General features: G+C 35.1%; 1 protein-coding gene across 2 annotated transcripts in view; it reads left to right on the top strand.

Annotated features, from left to right (window-relative positions):
• kcnb1 (potassium voltage-gated channel, Shab-related subfamily, member 1) overlaps positions 1-6914 on the top strand; it is a 51247-nt gene extending 44333 nt beyond the window's left edge. For both annotated transcript variants that reach the window (XM_038268529.1, XM_038268528.1), the window contains exon 3: positions 2648-6914. In XM_038268529.1, the coding sequence (XP_038124457.1) occupies positions 2648-4561 (1914 nt within the window). In that variant the 3' untranslated portion in view covers positions 4562-6914. The remainder of the gene's footprint in view (positions 1-2647) is intronic.
• The last annotated feature ends 9294 nt before the right edge of the window (positions 6915-16208 follow it).

The raw sequence follows: 16208 nt of genomic DNA, 5'->3' as shown, positions 1-16208 counted from the left end.
GATTTAGTCCAGAAGTAATTGTTGAAAATTGGGCTATGTTTGTTCGGTCTGGTTTTTTTCGCACTTTAGTCCAATAATAGATGTGAAAAGTCATTGCAAACCCAGTTTTCAACTCCTTTTCAATTATCTAAAAATTACGGCTTTTCACTTTTCATCCAATTATGGAAGCTGTTTGGACGTAAATCAAGTTGTCTTTACAATGTCTTTTCAACTATTTTTTTCGTGGTGTAAGATATTTCTGTCAATCCATGATGATTAGTTTCACTTCAGCAGTCAGGAGCACATTTAACTACGGACATGATCTACTAAAGATTAGCATATAAAAAATCTCATGCAAACAAGATAGCTCATAGACTGACCAGGTGCAAATGAAATTGAGGAGGATATGCAAATATTTTTTTTTTACCATCCTAAATGCAATGAATCTAAAAGGAAACTTGTTTGCAAGCCTTTTCTAGTTCTATATTTGGCACATTAGACAGTCAGTTCATTGTGACGAGAAGTTAGCAGAGGGGAAAAACAAGAGATGGACAAAATTTCATGTGTGCGTTAATATATTTGGACTTTCAGGAATTATGTAGTGATGTGCGACTTTTCAAAGTGCTTCACATGTTGTTAAATAGTTTTTTCGAATATTAATATTTATCAATTTTTGTACAATTCTGTCAGATATTTTTTAAAAATCAGCTCTACATCTTCCTCTTGTTTACCTTCCCCTTGTTTAAACCGACCACAGTATTGAACAATCTGCAGATGATTATTTGCTTTTCTGAAATTATTACTCACATTCAGAATTTTTTTTTTCTTTGAAACATTTCAGGTCTGGCTTCTAGCCAATAAGCTGCTGCTAAATATGACCAAATCACACTCAATCTTATTTCAGAAGAAAAAATTAATATCTAGCTGTGAGTTTAACTTACCTGCTGGAATCTTACACCAAATATTCTGGTATAGGACTTAGATATTTAGGCATATGTGACCCTACACTGTCTCACATCTCTAATATTCTCAGTAAGGAAAAGGATTCTAACCGAATGATTACTTCTTATTTTTAATTACTGTGTTATAATTAAGGACCCGAGTCCTTAATTATAACAGAAACCCGAGTCGTACGATTGTTTCCGTGAAATCCATTTTTCCTGAATAAAGGATGTATCTAAGGGCATTATCCTGCTTATACTATGGTCAATATAAATATTTAATTAATCAATTATTACTATTATGGTTGATTTTTTTTTTTAAGTTAAAATAATTTTTTTTTACAAGAAGCAGCTACGAGTGGAATATTTATTATCTTGTGACACTTTGTCAAGGTAACCGGTAGTTGCCACAGAACATGCAGCTTGGTCAGCTGCAGCTTAATGTTAGTTAAATGAAACAAAGCCAGGTTTCCTACAGCAGGTTTTAACTCTACAGCCAATCAGAATCAAGCATTCAGCATAGACCATGGTATAATTAATAAAAATACCACACCTACTAATCTCCAACAACTTACGGTAGTATATACCAGTTAGTATGGGGTTACTCTACTTGGGGTGACAGTGGCGTCAAATACATGAGTTTGGCCTGCAAAAGAAAGGTTGTCGATTTAAGTCCCCCGGCTCCGCCTTTAAAAAATTTGTTGTGTCCTTGTGCAAGACACTTCACCTTAATTACATACTGATGGTGCCACCATCATGGTGGTCAGACGGACTGGTGGCTGTTATGTATGGCAACCTCGCTTCTGTGTGTGGCTACAATGTAGCTTGCAACCAGTGTGTGAGTGAGTGTGTGTATGAACGGGTGAAATACTGAATGTATTGTAAATTGCATTGGTCAAGTCTCCTGACTTGAATAAGAACTACACAAGTACAAGCCTTTTGCTTTCTATGCCCTGTCTGTTGTACTAGCATCTGTCCTGGCTCACTCCATCCCACAGTTGATAATTTCACAGGTTATTTTTTTTTATTTTATATTTAAATTTATTAACTTCAGTCATCCTGATTATTTAAAAAAAGTATAGTTTCCTTTAAAATGTACAAAGTCAGCTGCCAGTAAAATAAATAAAAAATTTCAGGCTTCAAACATAAAGATATAAAATACACATTTTTTTTGAAGAATAAACAACAAGTGGGACGCACTGATTAAGTGGAGTGAGATTTTTTGCATATTTTTTACACTTTTTTAATAAATAGAAATGCTGAATTAAAAATTCATTCCTTAAGTTACTTTGTAGAGTCCTTTCAGCTGCAAATACAGCTGCAAGTCACTTGGGGAATGTTTATATCAGTTTTGCACAATGAGAGACTGAAATTTTTGCCCATTCTTCCGTACAAAACAGCTCGAGTTCAGTGAGGTTGAATAGTTTTCAGTTCTTAACACAGATTCTCAATTACATTCAGGGATGAGCTTTGATTTGGCCATTTTTCCACCTGGATAGGTTTATTTGTGAACCAGTCTACTGTTTTAAAGGGATATTCTAAGGAAAGTGAGGGAAATAAAAAAAACAGGTATAAAAATGTGCCATGACTTCTCCTTTGAATCATTGCTCACCACTTTCAATGCATTTTTTTCACAGCAAGTTCCAATGTTGTCATGTAAAGTTTAAGTGTCTTCTATTATTATATTCACTCTTTGCTAATATTTTTTCCCCTATTCTGTCTTTCAGATCTTGGCCATCATCTCAATTCTCTTCATTGTGCTATCTACCATTGCACTGTCTCTAAACACTCTACCAGAGCTGCAGGGCACCGATGAGTTTGGCCAGTCGACTGACAACCCACAGCTAGCACATGTGGAAGCTGTTTGTATTGCCTGGTTTACCATGGAATACCTGCTTCGTTTTCTCTCCTCTCCAAATAAATGGAAGTTCTTCAAGGGTCCCCTCAATGTCATTGACCTGCTGGCAATTCTGCCTTACTATGTCACCATCTTCTTAACAGAATCCAACAAGAGTGTTCTGCAGTTTCAGAACGTCCGCCGTGTGGTTCAGATTTTTAGGATTATGCGTATCCTTCGTATCCTGAAGTTAGCTCGTCACTCTACAGGTCTTCAGTCACTGGGCTTTACACTAAGGAGGAGCTACAATGAGCTGGGCCTGCTTATTCTTTTTCTGGCCATGGGTATCATGATCTTCTCTAGTCTTGTGTTTTTTGCTGAGAAAGACGAAGAAGATACAAAGTTCAAAAGCATTCCAGCTTCCTTCTGGTGGGCCACCATCACCATGACCACAGTAGGGTATGGAGATATCTATCCCAAAACGCTCTTGGGAAAGATTGTGGGGGGGTTGTGCTGTATTGCTGGAGTCCTTGTAATTGCCCTACCAATTCCTATCATTGTAAATAACTTCTCTGAATTCTATAAGGAGCAGAAAAGGCAAGAAAAGGCCCTGAAAAGAAGGGAAGCTCTTGAGAGGGCAAAAAGAAATGGTAGCATTGTTTCTATGAACTTAAAAGAGGCTTTTGCTCGTAGCGCAGAACTCATGGACGTAGTGGTAGAAAAGACGGAACGACCTCATGATAACCACCTTTCTCCAAGTCACTGGAAATGGGCGTCGAGAAGAGCTACATCAGAGACAAGTTCAAACCGTTCTTTTAACGCCCAAGAGATAGGCTCGCCCTGCAAAAATCGAGACACCAGTCCCCAAAGACTAAATGTTGAAAAACTAGAAGAGATGTATAGCCAAATGGCAAAGACACAGTCACAACCCAACCTCAATGCAAAAGACAGAGGTTCCAAAATTAGCAAACAGAGGGATGAGATAGAGCTTGGAGCCATTCATGACCATGGACCATCAGTCCTCGGAACCAAAGATGGAGTTGGGGACATGAAAAGCTTATCCAGCATTGATAGCTACATCAGTTGTGCTACAGACTTTCAAGAGAATCCACGCTATCCCCACAGTCCAGCACCAGACATTGGTCTTAAAGAAAGTAACCGCTTTAATTTTGGTCCAGTTACAGTTTTTTCTCAGCACATTTGTAAAAAGGTTGGCCAGCAAATCAAAGGGCAGCATGAGTCTGTGCAAAGTCCAACATCAAAGTCCTCTGGCCCAGAGAATACAAGAAGATTTTTCTTTTCTGGAAACTCCTCAAAAAGCCTTAAAGGAGGCTGCCGTAGCGATGGGGATTCTGGGCTTTCCCCACTTTCAGACAGCTCTGTTGTTTCAGACCAATCTCTGTTGAGCCCTGAAGCATCTGTGTACACCACTGCCAGCAGCAGGACGCCCCCAAAGTCACCAGAGAGTGCTGCCATGGCTCCAACAGTCTTCACTTTTCATGACTCGTCAATCAGCAAATACATTGACGCTGATACAGATGATGATGAACACCTCCGGGACATCACTGAGGCAAGTCCCTCAGATCGTCTGCTTGCTGCTGGCAGCCCAAAACGCAGTATTAACATAAATTACCAGAGAGGAACTAACCATTTAGAGGCAGCCCAAAAGATGTTGGGCCAGAACTGCTACTTTCCTCTTGAAGGTATTCGTGGAAAAGCTCATGAAAATCATATAGGTCCTGACCCAGCACGTAGACCAAAGGCTGAGCGAGGACGGCAAAATACCGTGGACAAAAGCCTTTGAAGCATAAGTTATCAGAGACATGTGGAAAGCTGTCAAACAAACTTCTGATGTCAAATAAAGGAGAGACAAAGAAAGGCAAAGAGAAAAAGGCTCTCTTATTTGCAAATAACCTGAGCGTGCAAATAGAGCAACAAGCTCTGGTTCGATACATGTTGGGAATACTTTGGAAGAAAAACCCCTTAAGTTGGACAATGTCACTGCCCCTTCTTTCAGTTCATTCCTGTGTGCTGTGTTCCACACCCTCAAAAGTAAAGAACACCCCCAGGTAGCCATTGAATTAGTCAAATGAAGCGGAGTTAGAAGAGAGGTTTTACTTTGACTATCATAGAACAACAAAGTAACACAACAAAATAATATTTTTAGCTAAAGCTATTTTCTCCATTTCCCATTAAAAACAAAGTCCACCTTCTTGTATTGACTGCCAATAGACATTTTTTTTACTCTTGGAGACCTACCAGGGGACCTAGAAGCCTATAAGCTACATATTGTGCCCTCCATTCTCAAACCTGGCCTTAATCATTTACATTTGTAAGAATGTGAGTGAGACAATTTGAATATGAATGGGTGAATTATGAGAAACTGATATAAAGAAAAATCTTAAAAACAGTCTAACCTGATTTATTTTTTTTATAGATAAGAGTCACTATATGGAAGTTATTTTTTAGTCTACCATGTCAGATTTCTATGTCATACGTGGGGTTTAGTGTCTGCAGTTGCAAATCATTTTTCATTACATGGGCCACCCTCTATTAAGCATCTGTCCTACTATCCTTTAGGGTAACATGTCTAAAAAATGGTTGAAAACAGAGTATCTGCCACAGAAAGGATTTTCGCAGTACCTCTGTAGTTTGTTTCATAATAATAAAAAATGGGTCTTGGGTTTTAGTTATGAGTTTAAAGTAAAATGAGAAATGCACATAAAATGCACACTAATCGCACATCCAGGAACCTACAACGTAGAAAATACATGAATTGGCTGGAAAAAATGGTTGAAGAAAACATTAAAGTAGACATTTCTAGAGGTATTTTGTGAATTACTGACTTACTAGATGAATGGACAGGTTCTCAGCAAGTGTTGGCCTTGATATGACTAACAAAGTTTTAAATAGCTGAATAATATACAAAACTTTGTCTTTTCTTTGTTTCACCTATGTTTTTAAAGGGATCAACTCTATTAGCACTGACTATATACAAGGATTATTTTTATAGTATCTATAAAGTATTGTCAGTGTGGATCCACCAAACACACAAATGCACGCACACACAAACCTGTTGAAGATTGATATAAGCTTTATAGATACTATTATTTTCCATAGTGACAGGAGTTGACAAAAGTATATTTTAAGAGCAAAGCAAAGACTTGTTATTTAGGGTTGGATGTTTGCATGTCACATGTGCTCTTAGGCATATATAAAAATCCTCACTGATAAAAGACATGTACTTATAATATGGAAGGTATCTATGATAGTTGCATGTCAAAATCACTCCTCACTCATATAAACACTATGTCATTGCAAATGTGTGCTAGAAGCCTATAAAATTAGAATAAAAACTCCATATCCACCATTTTTATATCTTTATATCATGTCTTCAAAAATTTAGTTAACTCTCCACTACCTGTTTACACTTTCATGTTTAGCAATGTCCTGTTTGGCATTGGGGAAAAAGTGCTGACCCCTCCTGTGTCAAAACTTTACCAGAGTAAATACAGAAAAGCTGTTTTCAAGTGATAATTTGCTTTTTCCCCTATTTTAACCTATACAATTCCTGCAATTGACCACAATGTTTATTTTATAAATTTTTTTTTTAAGTCAACCTCATAGCTGATTATGATTAGAATTATAAATAAATAATAAAAAAATAACACTTCAATAGTATATCTTACAACATAAAGTGTAAAAACAATATGTCGTAATACAGTTAAGAGGTTAGTTTGAAGGAGGCACTCATGCTCAAACCTTACAATGTTTTGGAATAAAACATCACTGTAAAGAAGAGTGGCTCAAATTTCCTTCACATTGATGTCAAAGATTCATTGCCACCTAAAGCAAACACTTTGCACAGCCAGCTCCTAGGTTTATGTGGGAATTAGTTTTCCATCAAGGGCAAAGTTGGATTTGATGTTTTTGTCCTTTAAGGAAAAAATATCATTTGAATACAGCATTTTGTATTTACTCAGGTTTATTTGTTAGATATTGAAGTTCTTTGATCCGAAACATTTAAGTGTGGCTGGAAAAAAAATCATAAAATAAATGATTTTCCACAACAGAGTAACATGAGAAGAGAAACAATCCTAAGTCACAGTGTATAATTCACTAAAGCACATAAATGTCAAATCTTTAATCCAAACCTTTGTACAAGGCAAACAGGCCCCCATTTGCCAGTCAAGTTTTACAGATGCATCATCTTCCCCAATCTATGACGATTGTGGTACAGTACGTACAAACACACAGGGCACAAAATAAAGAGGCAGAATCAACACATTTAACTGAATTACCCAAAACAGAAATGTTTTTTAGGTATATTAATGATCTAAAATTTGATGTAGCTTCATACTGAGAATAACTGTTTTTCCTTTTTTTTTCTGTTTAATGTAAAGAGGCTCCATCATTCATAACCATGACTAAGTGCTGGTTGCTACACTCACTCATCTTGCAGCTAGCTCCAGGTCAGTACTCCCCAACCACATTATGCAATGTGAACCCACCGTTATATATCTTTTGGAGCATTCTATAATCAACTTCTGTACAGTTTACAATTCAAACATAGATTCCAGAAATAATTGGGAACTGTAGGAGACAAAGATCATTAGAAAATAGGATAAAATGTTGCAACTTTGGCTTGTTTTATATGCAGTTCATTAAGCTGCACACACTTTTTTCAAGTTTTCAATAATGTAAATACCATCAGCTCTCATATAACATCCATATTTAATGGTGATGTTTCACAAGTCCTTCAAAATCAGTTGTTTTTATTTGCTGTTGTGATAAACTTTTCATCCAAATGACTGCCTAAATCCATCAGATAATATGTCAAAACTGCTCAGGACATGGTAATGCTATTTGATTGACAAGGAATATATTTACAACTTAACCTTCACTAAAGTAAAAGATTAATTAGTATGTAAATCAAATTCCACACAGGTAAAAAAGGTAATAAAAAATCTAACATCTATTGGGTGCCTGATATTTCTAAAACTTCTATTAAAACACATAACTAAGGAACATTTAATCTTTTATTTTCAGGGACTTGTCAAGCCAATGCCACCACAGTAGCTTCATACAGTTAGGTTATGCATATTTGATTGTTTTCCTTTTAACTTTTTCTGCCTTTTATGTCTCCTTGTATCACATCAAGTTAATGGGAACGAAAATGTTTGTATTTAAGGATCTTAATAATTTTCAGACCCAAATCAACTGATAAAAACATAAGTAAAGAAGCCATTGAACAAAAATGAATGTAGCTTTTTATACAATTAATTGATTTAGCAAACAGATTATTACAGATTTAGTTATAGTTTTCATCTTGTGGTAAAGGTGCAATCACAAATCCAGATACTGTTTCTAGTTTTAATCACAGAGTTGGAGCATTTCATATTGCTCTCCCTTAGTGAGAGGAGCTGAGGTGTGAAAAGAATAGCAATGACTGTGAGGAGCAGAGGGGAGCTGAGCTTGTTTGTGTGTGTGTTACCGCTGGGAAGCATTAAAGCAGCAAGGGTGCTGCTTAATGGAAAAGAATGAACTGTTTTCGATGGGAATATGTGTGCTTGTTGCTGGAGTCCTGTTATGTTTTCCTTTCCCCAAGCACATGCACTACTACCAAGAGAAATATATGGAGGAAAAATAGAGAAACTATTATACTACCATAAGGTAGACATTTTTCATATTGAAAATAACATATGATAATTACAAAAACCTACTAAACAATTCAACCTGTATTACAGCATCTTGTCTTTTTAGAAGTGAAAATAAATACACAGTTATTTTAACAATAGCACATATACTGCCAAAATATTAAATTACATTATTTAAGACAATTCCATAAGCATCATACTTGTTCACAACCGCAAAATAACTGATGGATGGTATTGCACATTATGATTTTAAAGTTTTATTTTTTTATTTTTTTTAAAGATAATCAATTATAACAGAAGTCCAATGTTTTTATTATGTCTCTAAAAGTTATTCCCTAAGGGGAAAAGACATGGCAGTGGGAAATGTACTTTAGATCTGTCAATCTAACATAAAACAAAATACATTTTCAGATAAATGGCATCCAGTTCATATAATTCCTCCTGAAGCATCCCTTGATCTTTTCAGTTTGCTTTTCTATACAACAGTACAGTCAGGGATCATTGATGCTGAAATATCTCTTTACAACGATGACAATCAATATTTCATTAAAAAGGCAGCAGACACTACTTTAGAGAACTGCAACTAATTTTGGAGATATGAAGCAGAAATTTACAGCCATGCACAAACATACTCTTGTTACAATAATTTCCCAAATCTGAACTATGTTAAAACTTTAAAGCTTTTTAGACAATAAAACATTTAGCAACATTTTTGATTTGATATTTAGACTGTGATACTGTGACACCCCACAGACGTATTACCACAAGTCACAATGTATGTCTTTCCAATTTTTCATTTACTAAATGGTTCATTTTGTAATTGTTTGAAATTGTTAAATGGGGTTATGTGGAATAGTTATCAGCAGTTTGTATCTTACATTATGTAGTAGACTGTTCTCAAAATGCTGCTTGTTTAGATAAAGAGCGATTAGTCTTGTCTGGAAAATAAAGAAAACTGTGTGCTCAGTTTCCAAAATACAAATACAGTCTGGTTTCGTAAAGCACATTTTTTCATTGCCAGTCCTCACCTTTATCAGCTTGAAAATCTTTAAATTATGCTTTTTTTCTATTAGAATGGCCATCTTATTCAATTTAGTTGGATAGAGTCAATTCAGAGCAAATGTTATGTTAGAACACTTGATAGTATAAAATACATTCAATTTAAATCTGATCATATCAAAATCTATATAAAAATCTCTCTATATTTTTTTTTTTATTAATATAGTACAATCTAATTCACACAGTCTTGACTTTCCAGCAATCTCTATCCCTGAGCAATTTTTTGGGACACTGGAAAAAACAACTTTATAGTAGGAAACATGCTGCTGGCTCAGTTTGAGTGACTTTTAGCATAAGAATCTATGGGAATTCACCTAAAGATCGCAATCAGCCCATAATCTCTTACCAGTTTAAAATACTGGTTACAGAGCAGAAAGCGTATAACATAACTAGACATAGAATAAGAGTTTGGAGTTATGGTCATTTTCCATAAGTGCTTACACACCCTGGTATGGGTTGGCTCTTTTTTTATGATTTTCCTGTAGTAATGGTTAAGCGGAACCATTGCTAGTTTTTGTACCTGTTTGCATAAAAGCATAAATAGTCAAATTAATTGTTTTAACAATTACATCACGTTACACTGGGCTTATTGTGTATATGACCAAAATATCAAGCCAACATTAAGTAAACTCATCTAGCTCTTATTCTTGATGGCTTCCCTTTCTGTCTTGTGCTTATCCAGAATCCATCCTCTGGCATCTGCAGCCTCTACAGTTCTCTCCTTTTGCTGTAAGTTTGATTAAAAGCCATAAATGGTGCAGAAGGGCCTCCGTTGTTGACTTGTATTTGTGTAACATATGGACAGTGAAGCCATCTTGCTATGAATAGCTTATTCACATTGTTGCAGTACCCACATACCTATGGACAGAACGGTAAATCGAAATGAAACAAGGCAAATAGAGTTACAACCATTGGAAATGGGCCATAAGTCTAAAAATCAAAACAAAAATGTTCAAATGAGTGGCTAGAGACATTTAATCATTAGAACCCATGCTTATAGAATATTAGTCTTCTTTGAGCCATAGAGTTTTGGGAGTTGTTTTAAGCGAAAAGGAATCCACTTTGGTTGGGTCTTTGGGAACAGTAAAAACAAATATGTTTATTTGGGTTTGATGCTAACAGCTTCCCACTGTCCACAAAACCCTGTTTAAATTCAAACAGTGTCTTTAAAGCATGTCAGTATGCTTGACTTTTTAAACAGGAGCAGTATCAAAATTAACAGTACAGAGCATCTTTTAATTCAGTCATCTCATTGTAGAGATATTCTGTTCAAATTAAAATACCTATTCATATTTTTCTGTATTATTTATTTACCTGTAATAAACACATTTTATGAAGAGCACAGGTTCTTTTATAATAACCACAACCTCAACTGTCTTATACGACTTTCATGTGTACAGATAAATTCATTAAGTTAAAATCTAAAGTGTAATTAGGATGTTAGCTGCTATCTTTCACAGTTAAAAACCTTAAGTCTTTTCACACCTATTTGATGGAACCCCACAGGCCCTCTAAAAAGCATGTGGTATTTTTAAAAACCCTATGAAGATTGTTGCTTTTGTATAGGCAGGTTAATTCTGCACACACTGAATCTAACACTGTATTACAGGGTTGGGGTCGATTCAGAATACCTTGATGGATTACAGTTATCACAAATAACACTACAGAAATAATTATCAGAGAATTAGAGTACAGATAAAATTAATAGGACACAACGTTAGATATATATATTTTCTAATTTAATTTCTTAGTGGAATTGACCCCAACCTTGCCTAAGCCATCAGTCTTTGTAAAGTGCACACTGTTTCCAGGGAATCAAATAGAAAATAAGATATTTGAATGACCTTAGCCAGCTCTTATACAATGTTGTTTGTAGGTCTCCAGGCTGTCTGTTTTGTAAAAGAAAAAGAAAACACATATAACATTTTTACCCATTGACTTTCTATGCTGTTGTTTCTGTATAAATGTTCTACTGTTCAGTGCATGTTGTAACTTTGGCGTTGTGACTGGTTGTGATTCACACAGAGCCAGTACCTGTCATGTACAAAAAAAAGTGTCTGAATGTCCTAAGATATTTCTATTTCTTAAGAAAAAGCATAATTTCCCTTGAATGACTCAAAATGAAATAAATCGAATCACTTTACAGTTTGATTTTTGTTTTCTTTAATCTCATTGCAATGTTTATTACACATTGTTAAGACAGCGGAAGTCCATATATACTGTAAAACTCCCTGCATAATTATAATAAAACAATTTATATGCATGAAACAAGTGGAGCAATATGGCAATTGCCATACTGCTACACTTGTGAAAGTAAAATCTGTTGGGCTCTTTTTGGCATCAAGACAATTATTCTTATTGCCACATTGCCAGACAGGACACTGTAAAAAAAAAAAAAAAAAAAAGAAAGCGGAAGTCTAGGAAAGAATAAGGGAAAAGGTTAAATCGATGAAGCTGAGGGATGTTGGGCAGGAAGAAGCTTCCAATCTTCCAACATGTCTCCTTACACCATTGCATTGAGGGTTCCCCACAGCCTGCCAGTAGAGAGAGAGGAGGGTATTCTGCAGAAGGTGGTTTGGTTGGGTGGGAGGAAGGCAAGAGTAACAAGAGCTGTTGTTAAATCGAGTAAAAAACAAGGCTGCCATCTAGTGGCACTCCATTTTACTCATGATTGCAGCAAAAAATAAGATTCAGATGAGATTTCTGGAAAAAGAGAGAGAAACTGGAACTGCAACCCTGGCATTTCCAATGACCCACATATTTGTACTCTATCCACCAATGGGCTTCTCAAAATACAAACTGAGGAACTGAAACATGTAGAACGTCTGTTCTGGATGCCTATGAGAGGATAATATGATTAAAAAAAATACCTAGCAGCAAGACAGAGTAAATAGTTTTATTATGATTATGCAAATACAGTTTCTAGTAGTAAACAGGTAAGAAAGATACTAACTTGGTATTGAATCAATACTGTCCTGGTGGGACTGATACAGCCAGGTCACCAATGCTGCAATCCCTGCTCTGTCTCAGCTCAAAAAAGGGTTCAGGGCCTCCCCTTTTCATTTCATCTACATAGGTCAGGGCCTACAGTGAGGTTTCAGGGAATTTGTCTTATATTTTATGATGAGATTTTTTTTTTCTTTTGTTTGATGATTTTTTACACTTTGTAAACATTGCATTTTTGCATTATAGTTTCTCCCTTTTAATTGGCTCTCTAATTATAATATTTTGCACACATATTCCTTTTGTTTTCTATTATTTCTGTTTATCATAAGTATATTGTGTTATTATAGTAGTCACCTTTAAATTGTGTCTAAATTGTTACGTTTAAACAAAACAATCCAAAGGAAAGCCCACAAAAAATATAAAAGTACAATGTCAGTAGTGTATTGTTATTAATATGGGTATTGAGGACACTTGCCCTATATTTACTTGGTATCTGATTGATACCAAAATAAGCAGTATTGCACAACTTTACTGAAAAATTATTTTTCATGGCTTTTACATTAGCAATGCTAAATATTAACAAGAGGATTGTCCCATAAGAATAACATGTTTTGTTGGACAAGGAGCTGATTATGGGGAGCTGGTAAGCCCCTTGATATGGTGTGGAAACAATAATCTCATTGAATGTGGACAAAACAAGTGAATGATTGTAGATTTCAGAAGAAACAGAACAAGTCAAAAGCCATTAACAAGATGTGAGAAGAAGTGGTGGTGAAGAAGGAGTATTAATACCTCAGTATTTACTTGGACAACAAACTTGATTGGAAACTTGCAAGCACAACTGTAAGTACAGGTCATTTACCAGAAGCTTTGGTCCTACAGTGTTTGCAAATGCTGGATATCTTCTATAAGTTTGTTGTGGAAAGCATGATCTCTTCTGCCATCATCTGCTGAGGTAACGACATAAGAGAGAATGACTTAAAGAAGCTCAACAAGCCAATAAAGAAGAACTCCTTTAGAACATCTAGCAATAATTTTATAAAGAAGACATGTAGAACATTGTGGACAACAGTTAGCATTATGGTTTGCTGAAAGATCAACAAATATAATCAGTGAAACTATAGAATATAGGTTTTAAATTGCTCTGGTGTTTAAACAGCTGACGACCCTGAGGACAAGCCTTTGACTCAAGTAAGTAACCATGGTAACACAATTTTAGTTATACATTGCAACAGTTGCTAAGAGAAATCAGAAGAACTGGAGGAAAAATTAAACTTTGCCTTATCTATCTTTACAATATTGTAATTTTAAGTCTAAATTTATTAAGATGTAAATAAACCTACAAAAGATGATTATCATTAGTTTTGCTCCAAATTTGGATAAGATCCTTAAAAACAGGCCATAAAATAGGAAATTTAAAAAAGAAAAGAATGTTTTTCAATTTGTAATTAACTTGTTGGTTAATTTGATTACATTTTCTCTGTAAAATGTCCTTGAGAATTGAGATATGTGTTGTGAATTAGCGCAATATAGATAAAACTGAATTGAAATGTTGTGCATGTAAAAATGATTGGAAATTCGCTCTTTACTTGCCTTAGAAAAAACAGGTGGAACTAATCCTATTATAATCTTGCAGCTTTTCTCTCTATCTTTATAAAAGGAAAAAAATCAAGAGCAGGCAGCTGGCGTTCGACACACAACTGCCCCACCCTCAATTGCTGTCTGTATGTTCCCAAAGCGGTGGCTGCCTTTTGTCAGAGAGGTTAAGTGAAACTAAAAGCACAACCTGCACAAAAATAAAGATTAGACAATTTTCAAAAAGTCCTGCTAACTACATATTAATTGATGATGGTACTGCTGTCAACGTCACTTTTTTTTTTTGGCCCTATGGTTGCCATAGCCACCAGTTGCAATGAGAGCTGGTGCTTTAGACGATGCAGAAATGAAAAGAGCATGAGCTCAACATTCCTTGTAATGTTCAGTTGATTTACTCTTGAAATGGGTATGTGCTGAAAAATGGTTTAAACAAACATAGCACAAATAATAGGATAAAGGGAAGAATCAAGTAAATAAATGGTTTCAGATCAGTATTTAAGTGTTACAACAGCATACAGGGGCTTAAGAATGAATGCATCCTTTGATAGATAGATGCATTTTTTTTTTTGTTCTCTGTGATGTTTTAAATCATTGTTTTTGTACCAATATATATATAGTTTTGAAAAGGTTAATTTATCTGTCAATGGAAAAAGCTATTCAAACAAAGCAGGCCTCATGTGAAAGTCGACCTGGTCCGACCTGGTCCATCACATTTTTAATGCCAATTTTGACTTTCTCTTTAAAATGCTCTGTTAGATCTACTCCTGATGTAATTGGTAGTGTACCTTTCAAAAGAAATTTTTATTCACACATTATGACCTTCCTAACAGTCTAGGCAACACCTGAAACTTTTTTCTGATACAAAAATTTACTTGGTTATCTACATCATTTAGATATGCTCCAATTAGCAATATATATATATATATATGCTGAGATAAATATGCAATATTACAACTAAATATGCTAAAACTGTCATGCATTTTGCATTTCATAGGGAATGTGTTAAGGTATTTTTAGTTCGATATTATATTCTGCTTCAGATTTTGCAGGGGAGGTTCTATTTATATGATCCCTCTGGTTGTAATAATCCTTAAGCTGTAGAGGCTGAAAAAAAGAAATTACTCTGATAACTCTGTTTTTTGAAAGTGTAGCTTTTTATTTATTCATTTTTAACCCCTTGCTGTCCAATAATTCTCACGATTGGGAGTACATACATACTAAAGAGGATTGGCCCTAGCACTGATCCCTGTGGTAGTCCACATGTAACCTGGAGCATGTATAAACAAACTAAAATTTGTATATAAGATAAAAAAGATTTAAACCAGCCTATTGCTGTTCCCCTAATTACTACAAATGCTCAAGCTTTTCCAGAATATTATGATCGACCGTATCGAATGCAGCAATGAGATCTACAGTAATAGGACAAGTACAGATACAAGTCCATTATCTGAGGCCATGAGAATATCATTACTGACTTCAACCAGAGCTGTTTCAGTGCTATGATGTCTAAACCTAGACTGAAAATCTTCACAACGTTCATTACAGTGTAATTGGTCACACACTTGTTTACCAACTATTTTCTGAAGAATTTTAGATAGGAACGGAAGATTAGATGTAGGTCTATAAGTGAATGTTATCTGGCTCAACGGACGATTAAGAAAACATTTAATTAATTTTAGCTAGCTACTGCATTTCCTTTTTTCAAATCAAATCTTATCAGACACTCTCTTATAAACAGGTAGCGAAGTTCTTTTTAACAGTTTGCTTGCTTTTTAATCACAGTACAAAAACATAATGGAGGAAGAAAACACCCCCAACTCTTAAAAAAAAAAGAAAATAGATGAAAGACGAAAAAGCCTGAACAAATGAAATAAAATGTAATACTTAGTAATGGAAATTTTAGAATAACTTTATGTTTCATGCTCCAAACATCTAATATTTAAATGCAAGACCCCCATAAAATAAACAAAATTAGACAAAAACAACAAATTAAAAATAATATATAATTCATCCACATACATTATCCAAGCAATAATTTGCCATTGGAAGATGGAACATAATATCAACATTGTGATTCGGTTCAATATAGAATTTCTGTAGGCAGATATTCTGTTTTAAAACCACTAGAGACAACAAAATTACAGGTTCATGAATCAGCAGATGGTAGAAAAGGAGTACAAGAGAGCAGAGGTA

This window comes from Cyprinodon tularosa, unplaced genomic scaffold (genome assembly GCF_016077235.1).
Source record: "Cyprinodon tularosa strain WSP-4 unplaced genomic scaffold, ASM1607723v1 ctg700, whole genome shotgun sequence".
NCBI classification, from domain to species: domain Eukaryota; kingdom Metazoa; phylum Chordata; class Actinopteri; order Cyprinodontiformes; family Cyprinodontidae; genus Cyprinodon; species Cyprinodon tularosa.
This window is presented reverse-complemented; position numbering and strand designations above follow the sequence as displayed.